Consider the following 24654-nt stretch of genomic DNA (forward strand, 5'->3'; position numbering starts at 1 on the left):
TCTTCCTGTAACTTCCTGAGAAGGAGGGCATGTGAGGGCTCATGTTTGGCTACCTTGTATGTCTTTGTGGTGTGTGCTTAGTGGGCTTTTTGATCAGGATGATTGTGTCTTCCGTTTCTTAGAAATTTTCCTTACATTAGGTAATTGATAAGTTTTCTGTTTTTCCTTTATTTTCTTCTTTCATAACTCCTCTGTTTTTGTCTTTTCGTTCTGCTTTCCTGATGGATTTCCTCAGCTTACATCTTCTAGTCTTCCCATTAAACTTATGTTTTCTGTGCTAACTTCTAAAAAAGTTGTGCTTATACTACTTTTCTTAGTTGTTCAAGTACAGCTTCTGCTGTTTATTTCCTAAGTGCAGAGTCTTTCTCCATTGTTTTCCGTCCGTCTTTCTTTCTTTCTTTTTTTCCTGTTCTATGTCTCTGTTTATTCTGGGTTCTTTTATTTATTTGGTCTCTTTTAGATGGGAGTTTTTCTCCAATGTCTACTTATCTTTGGCTCTTTGTTCATATTTAGAGATGGGTCTAAAAATTGGATTAGAAGCTCTGTGCACGTGGACAGGGATTGCTATCTGGTGGGCATCACAGTAATGTGATTATGTAAGGATCTGGCCATGTTGTAGAAGGAACTTTTGTAGGTTTATCCAGTTTTCTGGGGAAAGGGATGTGGTGGCTCACACCTGATTGTCAACATTCTGGTTGTTGACCCCCAGGCCAAAGAGTCAAACAAGAGTAGTACATTTGTTACAGTTGATGAACCCGTGTTGACACATCATTATCACCTAAAACTTACAGTTTAAATTAGGGTTCCCTCTTGGTGTTGAACATTCTGTGCGCTTCCACAAATGTGTCTCCACCATTATACTGTCCTACAGAATAGTTCCATCATCTTAAAAATCCTCTATGCTCTACCTACTCTTCCCTTCCTCTCTCCATCTGGCAATCATTGATCTTTTTACCATTACCATAGTTTTGCATTCTTCAGAATGTTGTACAGTTAGAAACATACATTGACTTCTTTCACTTAGCAATAGGCACTGGTTTCTTTTACCGGTTTTCTCTGGTTTGCCAGATGCAGGTGGCAATCTTTGTTTTACCTTCTGCAAAGTGGTGCCTGCTTTGGGTCAGGTAAATAGAAATCAGGCTCCCAAGCTGCCCTTGGAAGATTACAGTGGTGGATTGTGTGAGATAGGAAGAGGTGATTTTTGGCTGCCATTTTGAGGGGAGGATGGGCAGAGGAGGTAGCATTGGCAGTAATCACTGAAGCGTGAAGAGCATTTGGATGAGGAAGTTTGGAATATATGGGAAGAGAGGGCAATAAGCAAAAAAGACACAGCTGTGGGAAGGTCTAGACCTTGGATGAGGAAAAGAGAATCCTGAAGTGTATGTGGAAGAAAAGATTGATTCATGGAAAATGAGGTTAATATATACATTGAGAGGCTGTGTTGGAGCAAGCTCATGAGAGATTTTGAACCAAATCCTAAAGAGTATAATCTTTTTTTTTTTTTTTTTTTTTTTTTTTTTTTTTTTTCTGTAAAATATATTGTTTCAGGAAAACTCACCGGGCCATACTGAGTAAGATGGGATCTGGGGGAGAGTGGGAGCGGCTGTGTTGGCAGTGCCAGTGGAAAGGCAGGGATGACACAGGGAGGTCTCTGAGATGCCATCCACAGGAAGTCGGTGATGGGGTATGTGACCAGCGCTGAGGAGGGAACCATTGGAGGGATGCCCTGGGGTGGAGCCCCTGTGACTGGACCATGCTTTGGGTCCTTTCACTGTGCTTCCGCCTCTGCTCTGAGCGTATTTCGAGGTGACAGAGTGCCTCCTGTCATGGAGTTGAGCCAAGCGTCACATTCTGGGTCCTGTTATCTCCTGGAGTTTGGAAAGTGTTATGAAGGCTGCCACATCCATCATTTAATTTCTCTGTCGAACTGGTGAATCATTGTAGCACAGGAATCTCCATGGTTAGTGTGCACAAATGAAAATCAGACATATTGTAGTGGTATAAAGAGTAGCTTAAGCATAAAAATATAACTCTAGATTTCTAGCCTCAGTGGCTGGATAGTTAAGTCCTGAGAAAGTGTGAGACTGGCCAAGCTTCTGCAATAGAATGTCATTCCATCTGACTGCAAGCTGTGTGTTAAGGGTAATGACATTTTTAATGGACCATTGGTATGGGAGAAATTGCTAATCAGAATAGGTCATTTGTGTCCTTTGTTGTAACTTATTATAGAAACCTTAATTAGACAGTTTTACTTCTGGGTCTTTTATAATTCTCAATATTAAATTTAGGCTAGATTACTTTTATTATTAAATCATACTTTTTTTTTTTTTTCAAAAACATGACAACTTTTTTATAGTGCTTCTTAATAGCCTTGCTGATTTAAAGATGGAGTTGTCAAAAATATCTTAAAATTTTCTTCACTTAGGCAGTGGCTCTGTATTGTTTATGAGATGTCAGGGTTGAATTTCTTTATGGTTGACCTATTAGCTAACTTTGGGGGTCTTGCATTACTTGGACAGTTGTCTTAATCTGCTTCCCTTTGCTTATGCAGACCCAGGCTAACTGGCCTCCTCCCCGTACTGTCCATGTTACCCCCACTCTTAAGAACTGATGATATTCATTCATTTTTTTTTTTTTTAAGATTTTATTTATTTGACAGAGAGAGATCACAAGTAGGCAGAGAGGCAGGCAGAGAGAGAGAGGGGGAAGCAGGCTCCCTACTGAGCAGAGAGCCTGATGTGGGGCTGGATCCCAGGACCCTGAGATTATGACCTGAGCTGAAGGCAGAGGCTTAACCCACTGAGCCACCCAGGCGCCCCGATATTCATTCTTTAATATAAAATGAAACCTTAGGTTAGAAGGTAAAGGGAGTAAAATAATTATTGCTTTCAAGATTTCAAATGCTTTTTAGAAGAACTAATTTATACTCTTTTTGGAATGTTTTGTGAATATGTTTTGGATTCCTTAAAAGTCAAACTGAGGTTATAAAATCTTTAGACCCATTGAGAATGAACTGTTTGGGTCTAGATCCGTTGGGGGACACAACAGTTAATAGCTTTCCTCTGTGCTGGGGACACAGCAGGGCTGTGGAGGACTCTGTCTCCAGGCCTCACCATCTATGTCTGAGTTATGACAGTCAGCTAGTCAGGCTTGCTCTTTGCTGGTCCACTGTTCACAAAGGTATGGAAGTAATATTTTACTAGTCTTCTACTTAAAAGCTATTGGCGATTCCCTCCATAATAACCTCCCAGTTCATAGGCATAGCCTACAGTTCCCCTCCCAGTGCTCACATCTTGGGAGCCTAACCTTTATTCTCCTGGAATAGACTCAGTCCTTTCTCTGTCCCTTCTCTCGGCTTGGTATGTTCTTACTCAATTCTCTTTGCTTCCTCTTCCAGACTCTGCTTAGTGATCTCCTCTGTAAAGTCTTTTCTGACTTTCCGATGCCCCCTTGGTTCTGGCATGGCCCTTGCTGGGTGCCTTTCCTACATCTCACGTTTAAATGGGAGCATTGTTTCTTAAGCACTGAGAATATGTATTCCCTCCGGCATGGAGACTGTGTCCTCCTTTTTACATCCTTTGGGGGGCAACACAGGGCTGGGCAAGGAGTCCATCTTAAAATGTGAGTTGAACTCAAATAAAATGAGGGAGGCTAAGCCTTTGAACTCTCTGGCAAATTCGTTTTCTGCAAAGGCTTGTGGAAGCTTAGCTAGATTTAGGTAAATGCATATATATCATGCCTTTATGGGTTTCTCAGATTTTGCAGAGGTTTCTGAGAGGAACTCTTTTTATATGTACAAGCATAATAGCTGTGCCTGTTAAAAAGCATTAAAGAAAAAGCAGCTAGTGGCAATGGCATCAGCTTATTTTCTATTCTTTCTGCAAGTGTGTTATTCTAAGGAAATGCAGAGTGTCATCAGTGGGACTCTCACATTGTTTCATTGTAATTTGATTGAACATAATGACATCACAACTAACAAACCTGCCACATGGTGACAACATGTCACTTAGCAAAATTTGATGCTCATAAATATAGGAAAAGTGTACCCCTTTTGGTATGAGTAGTTTCCTTATTAAAAAAATAAGCTGGGAAAAAGGAGAATAATGCTTTAAGAGGATGTTGCCAAATGGGTGAAACAGAGCTACTGTTTATTTTTAGTCTATCAATGCTAGCGTTCTTAGGGGATGAACAGGTAATGCTTTTAGCCGGCCCCTCATAAAATTCTGAATTCAGTATTTTGTTATTTTTTATGGCTTTGTACAGCCATGTGATTTGAGTGTGGTTTAACTTTGGATTATTCATCTGCAGCAAGAGTGACTGGTTACCCAGAGCCTTGGCTGCTGGCTGGAAGCTGTGTCCTTGTCATTTCTTCCTGGGGACCAGGCCCCGGCTGAATGCTTCCCTTCTTGTTGTTTATTTTCAACCTGATAGAGTGTAAGACCTGTGAGGGTCTTATTTCATGATGATTTTATTGAACATAATGGCATCACAGCTAACAAATCTGCCAGGGGCTGACCACATACTGTTCAGCAAAACGTTGATCTCCATAAACGGCGAATTTTCATTTCCCTCTAACAAAACGTAAGATTCTCAAGGGTAGTGAATTCCGTCGGTTTTAGCAGAGTTGGTGTATCTTAAGGATTTAATGTGGTCCCTGGTATAAAAATATTAGTCGAAAGGATGAGTAAATGAAGCCCTGTGGGCTTGGAGCTGGTCCCCGTCCACACAGAAACTGGTGCCATTTGAATTTCTACGGCATTTAAAATAGCAGCTCTGTCCTCAAGTTCTAAGCTGAAGGCTTGGTTCCTAGGAAAGAAATCCTGGGCATCCATCAGATGGGCGTGTATTTTGGTGCCCTGAATTCACTGTCAAGGTCACTTATCTCCGTTTTTAGAGGAAAGCCTTGGTAGACGGTGCTCCCCAGGCTCAGAAATACCCGCGCCCTTGTGTGCGCACATACCCTAGGAAGAAGTTTGGGGGAAAGATTTTATAATAATCCTCTTTTCCGGGCTACATGTGCTTCCTGGCACAATGCTGCCCTTTCTCTTTCCTCAGCAGCATGGAGTTAAGCCTTCTCTAAGACAATTTCCACCTTCTGTTGAAAGTAGTGTTAGGGGCACCCCTGAATGGCTTGGTCAGTTAAGCGGCGACCTTTGGCTCCATTCATGATCCCCGGGTGCTGGGATCCGGTCCCACACCCAGCTCCCCACTTAGTGGGGGTCCTGCTTCTTCCTCTCCTCCCTGCTGTGCTCTCTCTTCACTATCTCTGTCTTTATCTCTCTCTCTCAAATAAATAAAATTTTTAAAAAAAGGTGTTAAAAAAAAGATAGTAAATAGTAAAGTTGTTAGGGAACCGGCTCCCACACCTCAGTTCAGGCTCTCACTGCCCCGGTGAGGGCAGCGTTTTGGAGTTCTGGTGATGAGGGCCGGAGTGTGGCCTGGGATGTCACAAGAAGCTTTCCCCCATGTATTCTTTTTGGTTTGGGATGGGGGATACATTCCACCTTCGGGAGTGGGTATGGTCCAGACTTCCTTCCTGGTTTTTCTTAAGACCAACATCGGGCAGCCAGGGGGAAAGGAGCAATTTTTGAGGTTATGCCCAAACTGGGGCATGGCTGGTTGGAATACAAGGGTTTAATCCACAGCGTGGGTGCTTGTTGGAGAAGATGCCGTGCACTTGCTCTGCCGTTTGGGATATCTGTAAACCTTTGTGATCCACGTGTTTACATTTTTTTTTAATTGTTTTGGGAAATAGGATGAGGTGTAGTACTCAAAGGACGGACTGCGGTTTAGAAATCCAGGCTTAAAGAACTCATTGGTTTTTTTAGTTTTTTAGTTCCAGCTCATAGACACAGAGATGTCCTGTCCTGTCTCAGTGTGAGACATGGGTCAGAAGATCCGAGTTCCAGGCTCCTGGAGCTGGCTAGCTGGGTACCCGGGGCACGTCACACTTCACCTGTCCCAGCTACACTTTCTCAACCCTGTTCATTGGGAAGGTGATACTGACTGACCCCTCCAGTTTTTTTTTTTTTTTTTTTTTTAAGATTTATTTATTTCACAGAAAAAAGAGAGAGAATAAGCAGAAGGAGCCAGGAGAGGGACAATCTCAAGCAGACTCCACACTGAGCACGGAGCCCGACGTGGGGCTCGACGCGGGGCTTGATCTCACGACCTCGAGCTCACAACCTGAGGTGAAATCAGGTGTTGGACGCTTAGCCGACTGGGCCACCCAGGTGCCCCTACAACTTACAACAAGACCAGACATGAAGAAAACATAAAAACCATGTGAGATAGTATCGTCCTAAAGGCCGTGTGTCTCACTTCTTTTCTGCCAGAAAGGAAAATTATAATTGTGTTTTGCTGCTGCTGCTCTTTTTCTTCTTTGAGCTGGCAAAAAGCATGGAACTGAACGTATAGGGTGCTTTTCGTAAGGACTTCATGACTTTCATTTGTGCAGTAGCCTCCCATCTCCATCTGTTTTCCGTCTCTGTCTTTGTTTTCCCTTGCTCTTCTTTCTGATTTATGCCTTCTGGCTGGATGACAGGTACTTGATGTAAGAAGCCTTAAATTCTTTTGGAACAAGTAATTAGATGACGAACCAGGCAAACAAATAAATATTTCTGCACCACTTCCCCTTCCTCACCACTAAGGTTTAGTGTATGGATGGACAGCGGGCCTGTCCCTCTGTGTGGCACTCCGCTCTGGGCACTACTGTTCCTCCACAATGCTGGCCCAAGTGTGAATGCTCCTTTCTTTCAGGGACCGCTTCTTGGGAGAGGAGATAAATTTTGTCAACTTCTTGACTAAAAAAACTTTTAATTCTTAGCTGATATCATTTAGAATAATGGGTTTTTTAAGAAGATTTTATTTGTTTATTTTAGAGAGAGAGAAAGCATGAGCGGGAGGGGCAGAGGGAGAGGGAGAGAGAGAGAGAGAGCATCTCAGGCAGACTCCATGCTAAGTGGGGAACCCAATACGGCTGGATCCCAGGACCCTGAGATCAGGACCTGCCCTGAAACCGAGAGTCGGACACTTAACCAACTGTGCCACCCAGGTGCCCCTAGAATTGACAGTTTTTATAGGAAAAATGTGGACAGTCTTTATTTGTGTCAAAATTGGTCATTTGTAATGAACAAAGTTTTCCTCTACAACGTCAGGGTGTGTTTAAACTAAGGAAAGTATTTTGTTGCTTCAAGACCGGTTCTTACACAGGTGTATTTTTCATCATCCTTTAGAGTGCTCCTGTTTGGGACAAAGTTCTGGGTCCTATCCAGAAATGAGAAATAGAGACAGGGCCCTGTGGAGCAAATGTTAGTATTTTTCCCCCAAATGTTAACTTTTTAAATCATGTTAATATTTTATTATAAGTTTATTTCACTTGCATTTCTGTGGTACTACATTGTAAACTTTTTAAGTGTAATTTTGTTGTAAAAAAATCACATTGGTGTAAACATTCTTTTAATAGGTAATTTTATTAGCTTGCACTTACTCTCTAAATTGACAGTATGGTACAAATGGGTGATCTGTAAACAAGATATAAATGATCGATTGGTCAATAGCAAAGTACTGGTCAGTGTGAGACGCAAACCCTGTCCTTGTCTCCTGAGCAGTACTAAGTGCGAGTCTCAGGAAGAATAGGTAATCTGTGTTTTCTTTGTCTACTCCTTTACCTGAAACACACAGGAAGTTGATGGGATGCAATATTACCAAGTATTTTATAGTCTTTGAACTGTATCAGTGTGATAGTGTAAATGCTTCCCACAGTTAGAATATATTTCTCATTTTGGCTCTCTGAATTTAGTATATAGAGCTCATGAGAACTTTCTGGCAAAAAATGTCCCCAGTGTTTATTCTACAGTGTTCTACTGTACTGATGAATATGTTTTTTGTTAATTAAACAGAACTTACTTTCTTTTTTCAGTTCTATCAGGAGGTCCATTGCCTCAAGGGCATGAATTTGAACTGTATGAAGTTAGATTTCATTGGGGGAGAGAAAACCAGCGTGGTTCTGAGCACACAGTTAATTTCAAAGCTTTTCCCATGGAGGTAAGAATAACAAATCATCTTGTAAAACTCTTATTGTTTATGTAAAATATTCAGCGACTTACTGAGAATGGTTGAGTTTATTTATTTTTATTATTATTATTTTTAAAGATTTTATTTATTTATTTGACAGACAGAGATCACAAGTAGGCAGAGAGGCAGGCAGAGAGAGAGGAAGGGAAGCAGGCTCCCCCCTGAGCAGAGAGCCTGATGCGGGACTCGATCCCAGGACCCCGAGATCATGACCTGAGCCGAAGGCAGCGGCTTAACCCACTGAGCCACCCAGGCGCCCAATATTACTTTACATATTACTTTAATTATAATTTTTAAAAAGTGCCTTAGGAATCTTAGGGTATGCCTTTCGTTAAAAAAGACTCAAATGCCTTTTTTTTTTTTTTTAAAGATTTTACTTATTTATTTGAGAGAGAAGAGAGCATGAACGGGGGCAAGGGAGAAGCAGGCTCCCCATTGAGGAGGGAGCCTGAGATGGGACTCGATCCCAGGACCCTGGGATCATGACCTGAACTGAAGGCAGCTGCTTAACTGACTAAGCCACCCAGGCACCTCAAGACTTGAGTCTTAAAAGTGAAATATTAAAGTGTTTGAAGGAGGGAGGTGAGGGGGAAATGGTTGCAGTAAGGTGGGGACCACCCGAGTATGTGACTGTGGCCTTGTGACTGTGACTAAGACCTTGATGGGGGGGGCACCTGGGTGGCTTCGTGGGTTGGGCCTCTGCCTTCAGCTCAGGTCATGATCTCAGGATCCTGAGATCGAGTCCCCTATGGGGCTCTCTGTTCAGCAGGGAGCCTGCTTTCCTCTCTCTCTCTCTGCCTGCTTGTGATCTCTGTCTGTCAAATGAATAAATAAAATCTTAAAAAAAAAAAAAAATACCTTGACGGGGAAGGTCAGGTCTTTATTTGTTACCATCCTAGGGACTTTTTTTGGTCCGTACCTACAGATATCGTCTCCCTTCTGCTGCCTGAATACGGTTCTGCCCTGTCTCTGTGTCACATCTGACTACTGCACTGTCCTCACCCACCCTGAGAAGGAAAAGCACACACCAGGAGGCATCAGAGAGGAAAGGGGACACAAAACAGTCCAAAACAGCTGGACCTGCAGGGTAGTGAGGGCAGAGTCAGAGGCTGGGAGACACAGACGGGCAGGGCTGCTTTGGGTTTGAAGGACTGTTTCATCATTTTCTCTCAAACAGTCTTCAAAGACCTACTTGTACTATAAAAAATTTGGGGAGAGATGGGAGTAATTAGACAGGCAACAACTTCCGGATGAGAATTTAGCGGCGCTGCTTGCAACCCGCAGAATTTACAGCTTTGGGAACGCTTAATTAGATTAAGCAAGTTAGTGGTCTGTGCTTTTTGCTCTGTGGTCAGATAGAATTTCCAGGCCACATGTTCAGACTGGTCCTGTTACTTGGTGGCATTTTAACTGCTCTGGTCCATTAAACACAGGTAATGGTTTGTTTTGAGTGAAGATGAAATTCTGATAGGCTTTGTTTCTGCAGAAATATTTATATTTGGGATAATGGAATTACTGGCTGTAATTTTTCCAAAATAGGTGATGAATAATATTTATACTCTTTGTTATCCCAGATTATCTCTGATTCAGTCCTAGAGAAAATACTTGTATCCTCAGCTGATGTTTGTTTAGTGCTCTGTCCCACTGAGTTGCATAAATGTAGGGGGCTGTGCAGAAGTAGAGGGAGCGATCTATAGGCCACGTTTTTTCCATTTTATTTTGTTTTGCTTTGTTTTAATGGAGGCTGTGAATACTGAGCTGGGTTTTATTTTTTTTTAAAGATTTTGTTATTAGAGTGAGCGAGAGAGAGCATGAGCAGTGGGGAGGGGCAGAGAGAGAGGAAGAAGCAGGCTCCCCACTGAGTGCAGAGCCCAATGCAGGGCTCACTTCCAGGACCCTGAGATCATGATGTGAGCTGAAAGCAGACATTTAACCAACTGAGCCACCCAGGCACCCCTGAGCTGGGTTTTAAGGAGGAGAGGATTCACAGTGTGTGCTGAAAGAGAGAAGAGATAGACGCAATGTAGAATAAGTCCAGGAGGGAATGAGAAGGCTAACATGGAGATAGGTAGGTAACTTGCCACTGGTGGTCTGGCCTTGAATTGCCCTCAAGAGCCACCTTAGAGACAAGGGCCACCTTGCCAAAAGAATAATGGAGAGAGAGGGGATCAGGTAGGTACCTTCTTGGGTATGTGATTAAAAAAGTTTTAAGACCCTTTCCATCTTTTATTTACATTTCAGGATTAACTTTAATTTCTAAATTACATATGTATACATAATTTGTTTTTAAGGATTTATTTGTTTATTTGAGAGAGGAGGGGCAGAGGAAGAGAGACTCTTAAGCAGACTCCATGCTGAGCGTGGAGCCCGGTGCTGGCCTCAATTCCGCCTTCCTGAGATCATGACCTGAGCCGAAACAAAGAGTCAGAAACTCAACCGGTTGGGCCATCCAGTCACCCTAACAGATTTCATTTGTATCAAATTCACTTAAACTTAAATGGATGGCTTACTAAATACTATAAACAAATATTCATCATGTCTATTGCGTGTAACACAGGAATGGCTTTTACCAGAAATTCATCAACCTCCCTCAACTGTTTAAAATTATAAATACAGTAAAAACAATCCAGAATATATTTTTGATACTACTAGTAGCCAGCACCCACATCATTTAAAAAATTAGCAGTTTGTGATTTTTTTAAAAAAGATTTTATTTATTTATTTGACAGAGAGAGATCACAAGTAGACGGAGAGGCAGGCAGAGAGAGAGGGGGAAGCAGGCTCCCTGCTGAGCAGAGAGCCCGATGTGGGACTTGATCACCAGGACCCTGAGATCATGACCTGAGCCGAAGGCAGAGGCTTAACCCACTGAGCCACCCAGGCGCCCAGCAGTTTGTGATTTTAGACAATTTAAATGGCAACCCCTTTGCTAAGCAAGATGGATAAAGCAGGCCATTTCTGCTTTTTCTTCTTGCGGTTTTCGGTTTTGAGAAACACACGAGTTTCCATGGCATCTGACATTCTCACTGCGCTTTCATCCTCTAAACCTGAATTCTATTATTAATACTGCTGGTTTATGCTTACATGACAGCACCTTAGCAAGAGAAAAACAAATTGTACTGCGTTTTTCTTCCTGTTACCTGGAAGCCTAATTGGCGTGCATGTATTAACTATATTCTTACAAACGTCTGAGTCATGTCTACCAGCTGGAATTCTTTCACTGAGTGTGTGGATATTTTGCATCCTGATGTTTAATCAAGAAAGCAACAGGAGTAGAAGGTTGTTGATTTAAGAGAAATCTGAGATCCAATCACATTAATTCCTGTGTGTTTGTCCTTCTGGTGGCCGCAAAGCTTCACATTTTCTTTGGGTATCATTAGATATGACAGCTCTTGAAGTCCAAGTTCAATGCTCTATGAATTTTGCCATTTTTCTCCCAATGGTATGCTCCTTGCATCCATCCTACCACTGAAATTATTTACTCCATTCCCATTTAATTTTTGTTACAAATCTAACGGATAGAAGAATTTCTGAGTATTTATGTTCACATTCAACTTTTCAGGCTGTATATTCTGTTTCTGTCACTTGTCTGAGAAGACTGTCATCAGCTTCTTTGTGACTTGGAGGTAGCCTAACTTTGTGGTCTGTATAACTCTTGGAAATTATGATTAATCTTTATACATGAATTGCTACTTTCATACTTATATGGAAGAGTGCTTCACAGGCATTTAGATTTTATGTGGGATCAATAAAATAAAAAAAATATTAGGGGTGCCTGGGTGGCTCAGTTGGTTAAGCATCAGATTTCGGCTCAAGTCATGATCTTGGGGTTGTGGGATTGAACCCCAGGTTGGGCTCTCTGCTTAGCACTGAGTCTGCTTGGGTTTCTCTCCACCCTCCCCCCACCCCAATAAATAAATCTTTAAAAAAAAAAATCAGAGGATGGGGAAACCAGTAGTGTGGCCAAGTTTTATTTTTTCAGAATAAGAACATACAAACTGTGCTGTCCCCATCATTTTATAGAGAGATCATCTTTACTAGCTAAATGTAGGAAGGATACAGTTTCAGGATAAACATAGACCTTTAACTTGAACAGATTTTAGCATTTAAGAAACTCACTATGTTAGTTCTGTTTCCTCATTTCACTGCAGGTGAATGAGAGTCATGGACACTGGTCCTGCCCACAGACCAGCAAGAGATCCTGCATGGTGGGTCTGACTTTCTTGCCCCATGGGCCTAAAAGTTTATAATTTGAGAGTGGATTACCACGAAAGAGGATATTGTAGGACAGATTTTTATCTTTATATTACATATTTAAAGAGCAGCCATTGGTCTGCATACTCTGAAAAGGCTCGGCGTTAACTGAGCCACCCACATACCTGTGGTTTATGGGAAGTTGAATGGTTTAGGTAAATATTTAAAGAAAAGAAAAAGTAAGTTTGATTGTGCAGAGCTGGATTCTTCAGTTGTGAAGAGTCTTGGCCTTGGTTGCAAAAGAGGCCAACAGAACTGGGTGAACAGTGCATCTCATAATATAGTGGCAATCCCTACTGTTGCGTTCCCCACCCTCCAAGCCCCCAGGTCTTCCAGAGAGCCTGTATTTTTCTTCCCTTGTCAGTGTCTGCCATTTAAATTTTCTTTCAGGAAAAATGGTCTGGCCTTTTGCTTTGCCGCCTCCCAGGTCATTTGCACATTTGCTGACTGAAAGACATTTAACGTGTGTTCTTGTGTTCGTTTATCTTAATACTCTGGGGAGATACCAGGAAGAGTTTGCCTGGGTAACAGTGAAATGAGGATCTTTTCAAGTTACACTGTTTCCACGGATAGCTCAAGTAGAGCTTCACGTTTGTGAAATCACTTCCAAATTAGAGGCTTCCACGGACTTGGCTTGACTTCAGTGACAGAACATGATGAGGTTAGATCTATGAGATATATAATCATTATTATTATTTATTAAATAAGATACACAATCTGTTTTCAGAAGGAGGCTTTAAGCTCACCCAGTGCAAACTCTTTTTTTTTTTTTTCAAGATTTTATTTATTTATTTGACAGACAGAGATCACAAGTAGGCACAGAGGCAGAGAGAGAGGAGGAAGCAGGCTCCCTGCTGAGCAGAGAGCCCAATGGGGGGCTCGATCCCAGAACCTGGGGATGATGACCTGAGCCAAAGGCAGAGGCTTTAACCCACTGAGCCACCCAGTCACCCCCAAACTCCTTTTTAATACGGGAGAAATTGGAAGCTCCAAAAGGTTAAGGGTTACAGGGCAACTTACAGGAAGCCATAATGTATATAGCCTGGGTAGAGAAGGGGATATTTTGCTTAATTAAGTATTCCATTTAAGAAAGAATTATCCTTTAATGTTGGTCCTTTCTCTAATTGGTTAGATTGAAAGAGGTAACACAACAGTCCCTACCTGCCTCACACACCCCTGTGAGGGTCTTTTCTGTCTGCATGCACCCATATTTAGAGGTGGGCATGTCCTACCTTGTACAGGATTATAGTGAAGCTGTGTGGCATGGGGCCCTGGCTTTTCAGGATTTGAGGACAAAACTCAGTGGCTTCATGAGGGTGCAGGACCATGGTGTCATGAAGATAGAATCCTTGCTGCTCCCTGGGGACTGGGGTGGGTTTAATGGATTGTGTAGTTCCCCCACTTTGCCGGTCTGCTCACCAAGGTCTGGAGAAGGAGGCGACTAGCTCAGGGTCGTGTACCTAGGAAGTGACAGTGGCCACACAAGATCTGTGAATTGCTTTCTCTAAGGGGTGCTTTTTTTTTCCCCCTTCACTTTCCAAAGCTAATTCTTACTGGGAAAATCAACGATAGTGTTGAGATTTTATTTGCCATGGTAGTTAATACTTTGGATTGAGACTGCTTTAGGAGAAGAAAAGGGAAGGCAAGTTATCACTGATAACTAAAGGAAATGATTCAAAATTTGAGTGTTCAATTTCTTTTGATCAGAAAAAGGAACAAACCGTCAATATAATGATTATTATGATTATAATTTGGCATCCTGGAATCTTCCACGGGGCTAGTAAATTGAGCCTCATGGAAAGACAGATGGAGTTAGAACTTTGTGCTAGGGCCTTTTTGTGGTCATAGTTGCAGAAACTCCCTCTCACATCCAGGTTAAAAAAAAACAACAACAACAAATTTTATGTTTCCTGAATTCTGATGAACACTTGCATTTTTACTCCATAAAAAACACAGTTCCTGCTTTGATTTAACATGTTTATTTTTTCATTTATGAAAATGTATTTAGTGTTAGAAACTGCACAGTTTACTGAATAGAAAATAAATTATAGTGTTGAACAAACAGAAATGTTCTTCTAGCTGTACCACATGATGTGGCAATCTGCCAATTCCACTTAGAAATAGAAGTGTATAAGGCTAGCTCGACCTTTGAATAGTCTTTGAGCCTACCTTCGATTTTATATGTATATATATTTTTAAAGATTTTATTTATTTATTTGACAGGAACAGATCACAAGTAGGCAGAGAGGCAGGCAGAGAGAGAGAGAGAGAGAGAGGGAAGCAGGATCCCCGCTGAGCAGAGAGCCCGACGCGGGACTCGATCTCAGGACCCTGAGATCATGACCCGAGCCGAAGGCAGCGGCCTAACCCACTGAGCCACTCAGGTGCCCCCGATTTTATATTTTTTAGTATTTTTTTTTTTTTGGTAGATTATTTTGTTCTTCTTTGAAGATGTATAACGTGTTTTTGGCAAACTAAATTTGAAAGAATCCTTCATATGTATACTTTTACAATGTAATGAAAATTTGTACAAAATGAAAACTTGTTTTTGTAAATGAATACGATATGTAATTAATTCATAGGAGGTTATAGACTTGCAGCTAGAAAATATTTTAAATTGGATTTTAACAGATCTAGATTCTACAATAGAATATATCCCCTTAATATGTCTCCCGATAGGGACTCCTGGATGGCTCAGTCGGGTAAGCTTCTAACTCTTGATTTTGTCTCAGGTTCTGATCTCAAGGTTGTGAGATCCCTGTGTCAGGCTCCCTGCTAGGCAGGGAGCTTGGTTAAGATTCTCTTTCTCTGTCTCCCTCTGTCCCTTCCCCACTCTGTAAAAAAATAGTCTTCAGATGAAAAATAGACTCTGATTTAAATAAGTCAAGCAGAGAGAGTCAATTATCATATGATTTCACTTACATGTGGAGCATAAGGAATAACACGGAAGACATTGAGAGATGGAGAAGGGAAGTGAGTTGGGGGACATTGGGGGTGGGGAGATAAACCATGAGAGATTGTGGACTCTGAGAGACAAACTGAGGGTTTTGGAGGGAAGGGGGTGGGGAGTTGGGTGAGCCTGGTGGTGGGTATTGTGGAGGGCACGTATTGCATGGAACACTGGGTGTGGTGCATAAACAATGAATTTTGGAACACTGAAAACAAAATAAAATTAAATTAAAAAATAAACATAGTCTGTAACCAAGTGGCCATCTTTAAAACAACTCACTTTCATCTGTTCATTCATCTGTTCGTCAGTGGTTTGTTCATCCATCCAGTCATCCATCCATCCATGCATCCTCCCATCTAATCAAATGTTTCTTGGGAGTCTACTGTTCAGGCTCTGGGCTAAGTGAAAACAGATACAACAGCGAGTGAAAAAGACAACCAGTGGGGTTTATTACAACCAAATGCAGTTTATGCGAGTCGTCTCCTCCCCTCCTTTCCCCTAAATTGATCAGCGTTTAAATCAAGTGTTTTCATGGCAGTTAAAGGACCTTATCCCCTCTACCCTGTCTATGCAGTATGCGTACTCTGGCTGTCAGGAGCTGATTAGAGGAAGGTTTTGAAGACACTTGTTAGAAAGCAAAACATTATTTGAGATGTAATGATTGTCACCCAGACAATTTATAGACTCCTGTGTGAAAGGCTCTGTGTTAGGTATAAACCCTTCTACAGGATTAATTTAACTGCAGTAAAATTAGGCTTGGTGAGACACTAGATAGGAAACTTTTGATGCTGAAGGGAAAGTTAGGAAAGGTCTAGGTCCTAGAAAGCTGCTGGAGAACCCAGGCCATTTACCAGTCCCAATGTGTGGGGGAGGGGTCAGGGTGCTCGGGTTGGTGAGAATTCAGGCTGGGAAACAAAACCAGAACTGAGATCCCAGCCCTGTGACCTTGAGCAAGCAAGTAAACTTTTTAAAAAAGATTTTATTTATTTATTTGACAGAGAGATAGAGAAAGCACAAATAAGCACAACTGCAGGCAGAGGGAGAGAGAGAAGCTGGCTCTCTGCTGAGAGGCTCTTGGCTGAGGAGAGACCGTGATGCAGAGTTCGATCCCAGGACCCTGGAATCATGACCTGACCCAAAGGCAGCCGCTTAACCAACTGAGCAACCCAGGCACCCCAAGCTAGTCAACTTCTTACAGCCCCAATGGTCCTATGGAAAGGGCTCAAAACTAGCTCAGAGGTTGGCAAGGAGTAAACCTTTTTCTATATTACAAAGGTATCATTATTCCTTTTATGTTATTCCTGTGATTAGGAAGAGATGGGGGGACATCAAAGGGGCGATTATAGTTGTGATGATAAAAACCTAGTGAAAGGGAGTGAGGGGAAGACAAAAGGATTTTTTTTTCTGTTTTTTTTTTTGTTACTAACAATATGAATGGAGAAGAAACTTGAAGTCTTTTCGTTTTCTTTAAAACCCCTATTCCTTTTACTTAAATATATTATCCTCCATAAGTCTAGTCAATATGTTATTTCCTGAGACTCTTTTTAATGATTATTACGTGTGTATATGCAGTAGAATTTATACCATCAGCTTATTTTGTAGTGAAAATCAACTAAATATTTCCTGTGGTAAGATAGTTCAGTAATGGCATGATAAAACTTCTAATCAAACAAAAGAATATTAAGAGATTTTTAACTCCGTAAGACCTTAATTAGTATAAAAGCTATGGAAGTTTGTTTTGTTCTCCTTCTGTAGCTCATTGTGCTTGCTTTGTCTCTTGCTCACTTTCTCTCTCTCTCAAAAAAATAGATAAAATCTTAAAAAAAAAAAAAAGAATGACCACTTAAAATGGTGCAGCGATGTTGGTAAGATAATTGTGCCTTGGCCATAGCTTTGCTGTGCTTGTATGCATTTTTTTCTTTTAGCTTCTTAGGGTGATGCACAACAGGAGGTCACTATAGAATCCTAGAACAACATGCCAGGAGCCCTGTGGGAAATTGGAGTTTTTGGTGTCCTGGTTTTCCAGGAGGGACCCTGTTCTGGTGACTGGCACTGTCAGTCAGGAGAACTGTACTGATTGAGGCTCACCATGGTATTTGCTGTGGGAGGGATGTGTAGCCATTTAAGCTACTTCCTTTGCTGGTACGTCAGGATAATACAGTTGCACCTGCCCTTATGAAACTTAGGGAGAGACTATAAAAATTAATGGTGTAATATTGGAGGCACCAGCCACCAAATGTCTCCTATGGTGGTTTAAACACAATCTGGTATTCACTGAAAGTACTTTTGTGAAAGCATTTCATGGGCATAATTAGCTGCATTTGATTAAATGTTGTAATTTGTGACAGTATAGTTGTTTTGTTTTTTTTTAATTTTAGAAGCCTTGGATAGAAAAATCCAGATTTTAAACTGTTGAACGTAAACATTAGGTATAGCAGGAAGACATTAATGCTTGTAAGAGCTGACAGTGAAAGACGGACCCATTTTTCATCAATTAATGTTTTCACTTGGGGACCCTGAGGCAAGTATGTTCTTCTCCAAACCCAGCTTAACACGTAGTGGAACTGATTTCTTTGGCTTCAGAGTTAACGTAGTTGTCACGAACATTACTGATGAGTTCTCTAAATTGTTGAGTTCTCTGAGGAGAGCCATAAACCAATCCCTTTATCCTGCCTGCGTTTTGAACAAATTAGGAAATATTAGGAAATAGGCATTATTAGAGTCATCATTACAGAGAACCAAACATCACCTATATCAGGACTAGAATGATAATGGAAACCTAGCTTAGTGTTAGAGAGGAAAGGCTCTGCCCGCTCAGTTGTAGGCAAGGTAGAGGCGTGTGAGGGAGGGCAGAGCTGATCCTGGTGGCGAGGGGCCAGGTAGGGTTTAGAGAACCTGATCTTAGAGAGCAGGTAGCTCAAATTTCAAAAGAGGAATAAAAAAGAGGAGGAGTTAGTTGAAAGAGTGTAGAGGAAGGCCAGTCCTGTTTAGGGAAAATCCCTCTTTATAGGAGCCCGGAACAGGGAAGAGGCATTTCCTCTTAATAAGACAAGAGTCTTCAGAATTCTCCCATGTACCTTTTAAAATTCGATGGCACTAGATGCTAGCAAGAGACCAACTACGTTTAGGAATCAGTGGAGGAAATTCTGTTTTCTTTTATTGCAGGTTTGCTCATTTTAACCATTTGGGATCAAATCCCCTTTTTGTTTGCTGCTCCCTTGGACCAAAGACAATCACATAGTTTCCCACTTTCTAGAAGGAGCTGGGAGATGGAGCGAGCAAAGATTTTTGATGTGGAGGATTTATTATTATTATTTTTTTCTAATTTACTTGGGTGGATTTTCGCCCAATGCAGCATCTTAGTGTGGGCCAGTCACTGTTGAAACCAAAGCCATAATTGTATTTACATATATAAATAACTGTTTCCCTTTTCAAAAATGGTGAGCTGGGTCCAGGGCTTAAATTATTAATCCTACTCAAAATTTGGGTCATACAGTGCTGGAACTATTTTGCAATAATTTTTAAGAACAAATGTCACTTAATCCACCCTGTCACGGAGAACAAACATTACAGATTGTTATCAGTAGGCATTGTTTCTCATTAACTTATCAGCCCTGACGTACTTTAACGGTGCTTCCAGTCTTGCTATTTTCCAGCCGAGCTAGACCTTGCCGTGTGGGTCAGTGGTTTGGGTCTAGCATAAAGTAATGTTTGTTAGCTTTTCCTCAGCTGAGCTCCAGTGGGTTACTTCCTTTGAGGTTTTCCCTTCTAGAGGCTGTCTTCCCCATGAGCAAGTGAAAGGAAAGCTATGACTGGATTTTGAATCTCTCAGGAAAGCAAGATGGTGGTGTGGTGCATACCATTCAATTAGCAAACATTTGTTAAGGATCTGTATTTAAAGCCAAACCCTGTGAGATACACAACACATAAGACAACAGCATTTGTGTTTAATGATTCTGTAGTATGGTTGAAGAGGTGGAATTAACGTAAAAACATGTGAAGAGATAACAGTTGGAGGGTTAGATGTAAAACAATTTAAAACACATTCTCTTGAGTCCAGCAGAAATTCACCCAGGTGCCCCATAATAGCCATTTTTAAGAGGTCTGTCACCCTGTTGGGAATATGACCTCTTCCTTTTCCGTATATGACCTTCTTTTAGACCTGGATTATTTTTCATTTATTGTCATATAGCAGCACCACACACAGCAACAAGTACATAGTAGCTGCTGGACTCAGAGAAAGCTGTGGAAAAGAATGGATTTTGGAGCTTGGCCTTGACAATCTGGTAGGATAAAAACGATACGGAAAAGGAAGAGGTGGACGCAAGACATGTCCTAAGGGACAAGTGGGATAAGGCTTAGTGAGTGATTTGAACAGGCCAGTGTGCTGAGAAATGGAACTTGAGTAATGGAAATAGTCGTGGGATAATTAATAGGAAAATGAGGGAATCAGGAAGTGAGGTACACAGTAAGGAGAGGCTGATGAATTTGGGTGAATAAATGATGCTATTTTAACAAGCATCACTTTACTCAATTACGTTGGTACTGTTATTAATCCTAGAACACTCTGAAATTAGGTTAAAAAACACAAGTTGGGGTTGCTGGTTCTTGAAAAGATACAAAGGTGCTCTCTGCTGTAGGTAAGGTGAAGAGAGGAAAATATTTGAAATCCTCCTTAGCCTTCCACAGTCTGAGACTTAATGAAGGCAAGGCTGAGCTTTCTCCACACAATAGGAAAGTGCATTACACGGAGGACTGCCAGATTTTAGTTGGTGTTTATTGTTAATTGGAGTTGATTTGTTTTCTCAGGGAAATAATTTTCAGCTTTGGGATTTTCATCCTCTCTTTTTAGTTTGGTGGTCTGAATGCATTGATCTTCACCGGGTAGCATGTATTTCTGCTGTGGGTTTCCTAGGCAACACCCAGCAGAACCTCTCTTTCTGGTGGTGTTTTTGAAGAGACTTTCTCTTGATATCTGTGCTCCTTGGAATTGCTACAGCTTGCCATTGTCAGTTGCTATTTCTGGAGTGGCTCCTCCTCCTACCTTTCCTCTGGCCATGTTATTTTTTTTAACAAAGATGTCCATGCCCTGTCAGTGCCCCTGATGACTCTTAGAAGTTTCTGGATTTTAAAAATTGAAGTGGCAGAAATAGGAAGGATATTGACTGGGAAATGCGTACATGAAGGTGCGTCAAGTTACATGGATATTTACATTTCCATAGGTCTGAGTTTTCTTAGAGACTCTCTTTTGGATTCCGCATGAAACTCTGTGCAAACAACACAGAATTTTGTTTTAGGTTGTTAGGATTGGTGTTACTGGCATCCCTGCTCTGGTTAGCCAGAAGGCTGTGGAGAACTAGACTTTGTGCTTCTTGATTCCAGTCAAATTTGAACCTCCTCAACGGGAAGAATTAGCCTTGGTTATTTGAGTTGAGTATCAGAAACATCTTGGCTGTCTCTCTTATTGAATAAATACTGAATCCTGTGGGGACAAAGATTTGAGATGATGGCAGATGCTTTGCCTTTCTCTTCCCAGGCTTCCTGTTTGAGGGTGGGGTGGGGGAAGATAGTCAGTATAAAATTGGGCTGGCCAAATACTATAATTGGGGGTGGGTGGTAATCTTTAGTACCTACTAAATGTAATGTTATGTTTGTCAAAAAGGAATAGTGCTTTTTTTTTTTTTTTCAAGATTTTATTTATTTATTTGACAGACAGAGATCACAAGTAGGCAGAGAGGCAGGCAGAAGCAGGCTCCCCGCAGAGCAGGGAGCCCGATGTGAGGCTCGATCCCAGGACCCTGGGATCATGACCTGAGCCAAAGGCAGAGGCTTTAACCCACTGAGCCACCCAGGTGCCCCTGGAATAGTGCTTTTGAGTGTGAGGCTTGGGAGCATTGTGTGTTGTGAAATGACATGGGGATGTCAGGAGGGAGAGGGATTTGGAGGAAAGATGTCAGAGTCACCTCAAGTCATGCTGAATTTGAGATTGGTTGAGATTTTTATGTAATTAAACTCAAAGGTAAATTCTAGGAATTTTCACATCGGGAAGTTTGTTTTCTTTTTTTTTTTTAATTTTTTTTTTTTTAAGATTTTATTTATTTATTTGACAGACAGAGATCACAAGTAGGCAGAGAGGTAGTCATAGAGAGAGAGAGGGGGAAGCAGGCTCCCCGCCGAGCAGAGAGCCCGATGCGGGGCTCGATCCCAGGACCCTGAGATCATGACCTGAGCTGAAGGCAGAGGCTTTAACCCACTGAGCCAACCAGGCACCCCGGGAAGTTTGTTTTCTAATAGAATCTCAAATCCTGGCCTCTAGAGGGCTTTAAATAAATATACACAAGTGAGTGTGGAAGAATAGATGGGCAAGTTTTAGCATAGTGTCAGGTTCTGAGGAGGTAAATAGGATAGACCGGACCTTCTCCCACCTGAGGGACTTTGTCCTTGCAGTCCCTGGTCTGGAATGTGCTCCCATTAGAGAGCCACACAGCCTCTCCTTGAGCACCTTTGGGTCTCTACTAAAATGTCACAGAATCAGTGAGGCTGACTTTAGCTTTCTTTCTTTCTTTTTTATTTTAAGATTTTTATTTATTTATTTGATAGAGAAGAGATCACAAGTAGGCAGAACAGCAAGCAGAGAGAAAGGAGGAAGCAGGCTCCCCACTGAGCAGAGAGCCCAAGGCAGGGCTCCATCCCAGGACTCTGAGATCATGACCTGAGCCAAAGGCAGAGGCTTAACCCACTGAGCCACCCAGGCACCCTTAATTTCAGCTTTCTTTAACCTGCTGTATTTCACAGTAATTTAATAATATATATAGTTATTTATATATATATATATATATATGAATGAACACACACATATATATACATATATATGTATATATATACTGTGTATACATAAACATATAATAAATATAACAGTTTTATAGTAATCTATTGTGGTTGGAGTTTAGGGGACCTAGAAATTAAGTAGCTAGAGATATATTTCGAATGGCAGGTTGGGGACAAAGAACGGAGACTTGGAGACTCTAGAATGTCAGGATTATATTGACATGCTTTTCCTTAGTCAGATGTGTGATGTATATTATGATGTATATGGGTGTTTCACTAAGGACAGTGGGAATCACTATTCCACATTTCACAGTTAGAGATATTTTCGTGCACTCACTAGTTACTGAGCACCTACAATGTATGTTGCAGGCGGTTGTAAGTACTAGGAACACAGTAGTGACAAAGCATGCAAAGATCACTTCCTTGCTAAAACTATACTTCTGGTGAAATCTAATCAATGTCATTGATCAGAAAGGTGATGTTTTGGGGAAGTCATTTTCAAAAAAACGGATGTGATACAACTGGGATGATGGCCTTGACAAAGAAAAAGAAGGTAGTGTTAGAAATAGTGTGGGAAGAGAACATTCAGATCTTACCAAAAAAAGGGTTTTGATAGCTTGTCTGGAGATCAGGTGAAAGGAGGAGTCAGTGATTCCTCTAAGATTTGAGCCTTGATAACTGGAAAAATGGTGGACCTTTTAAGAAATGTCAGAAAGGGGGACTGTTTTGGTGGGAAATCATGGTGGGTACTTTGATAAGTTCTTGGATATGGCATGGGGCGGGGCTGTTGTGGTGGGAAGTCATGGTGTATACATTGAAATGCTTTGAGTTTGTTAGCCGCCTTTCCTCCAAGTGGAAATGCCCAGGAAGGGGCTGGAAATGCAGATTTGTAACTCAGAAGAGAGGTCACTAACCAGGATTTACTGCAGCCACTGGTATTATTTACTTTTGCCTCTCTTCGAATCTGGGTCTAGGTAAATGAGTTAATATAAGAGCACACTGTCTTTTGTTCAGGCAATGTCATGGGAAAACAGTTGCAATTTTAATTTGGTATCACAGGAGTATGTAATGTACCTGAGTAAGCTTAATCAGGCAGTACTTCACCAAGGGGAAGTTATAGTCTTAATCCTGGGTAACGGCTATTTTATGCCCTTAGTTTACGTATTACAATTGTAGCTATCGTAGTAGCATATGTTGTCTTCATCCACATCAATAATTAATCCGTTCTTGAACCTTCCTCCACTGCTCACCTTGGTAATAAACTAATAATAAAATCCACTGCTATTACTAAGAAATATTAATGTGAGCACAAGAGATTTAGGACTAGATTTATACTCCTGAAACTGCTGCAGTGATGATATGTTTTCTGCTCAGTGATAACTGGTTTACATTTTTCATGTCTTTATTTTTCAGGGTATTAAAAATGATGATACAGAAAATGCCTCTCAGACTATTTTTGTCAGAGCAAAAAGCTTTATCAACTTTTGTGTATTCTTGGAACTTTATTTTCAGGAAATGTTCCATTTTGTCTACCCGAAGCCCAAATGTGAATTGTAATAAATTTTTTCTTTTATTTATTAAGTTACTCTAGGATGTCTGCATCGAAGAGATTGGATGTAAGAAACCAACAGAGTACTTTGGTTTAGTTTCCTCTGTCTCTTGGCAAGGAGTGCCTTGGTTTCAGGCTGGTAATAGGAAACATACCTGAGAAACAATCAGATACTTTCCTTCCACATTATGTCCCAATGAGCAGTTCTGGGTTGGTTAATTCAACTGCTAAGCCATATTTCTAAGTGCCAGTTGCTTTGTTTTTCTGCTAAATCATTTTAGAAGTTGGGCTTTGCACCTTGGTTTGCTCACTCATGGTTGCAAGATGGCCGTATCACTTCTAAGTGTCACATCCTCACAAATTAATGATTAAAAGTTGTATTTTCTTTCATTAAAAAATCGTTTTATGGAGATAAAATTTACATGTTGTAAAATTCACCCATTTAAAGCATACAGATCAATGGCTTGATTGTATTTACAGTGTTATAAGCCTCTACCACAATCTAGATTTAGAACACTTCCATCACTCCAAGAAGAAAATTACCCCCTGTCCCCTACCCGCCGACTCCATGTCCTAGGCAGCCGCTAATCAGCTGTCTCTACAGACTTTCCGATTCTAGACATGTCATGCAAATGGAACCATGCGAAGTTTTCAAGGTTCCTTTATCCATGTCATAGCCTGTATCAGTCCTTTGTGACTTTGACTGCCAGAAAATGTTCCACTGTATGGGTATACCATGTGCTGTTTATTCGCCAGTTGATGGACTTAGTTTGTTTCCACTTTCTGGCTGTTTTGAGTAATGTAGCTATAAACTTTTGTGTACAAGGTTTTGTGCCGACAGGTTTTCATTTCTCTTGGATGTGTATCTAGGTATGGGACTACTGGGTCATGTAGTAGCTCTGGGTTTAACATTTTAGGAATTGCTCATTTTTTTTCCCAAAGGGGCTGTATCCTTTTACTAGTCCCGTCAGGATTTTATGAGGGTGTCCCATGTCCT

General features: G+C 41.2%; 1 protein-coding gene across 1 annotated transcript in view; it reads left to right on the top strand.

The window, feature by feature from the left end:
• The window catches only part of CA8 (carbonic anhydrase 8), an 86307-nt gene that overhangs the window by 4719 nt on the left and 56934 nt on the right, over positions 1-24654 (top strand). The window contains exon 3 of the mRNA XM_047727517.1: positions 7922-8046. Within this exon, the coding sequence (XP_047583473.1) occupies positions 7922-8046 (125 nt within the window). The remainder of the gene's footprint in view (positions 1-7921; positions 8047-24654) is intronic.

Source organism: Lutra lutra, chromosome 4 (assembly GCF_902655055.1).
Source record: "Lutra lutra chromosome 4, mLutLut1.2, whole genome shotgun sequence".
Taxonomy (NCBI): domain Eukaryota; kingdom Metazoa; phylum Chordata; class Mammalia; order Carnivora; family Mustelidae; genus Lutra; species Lutra lutra.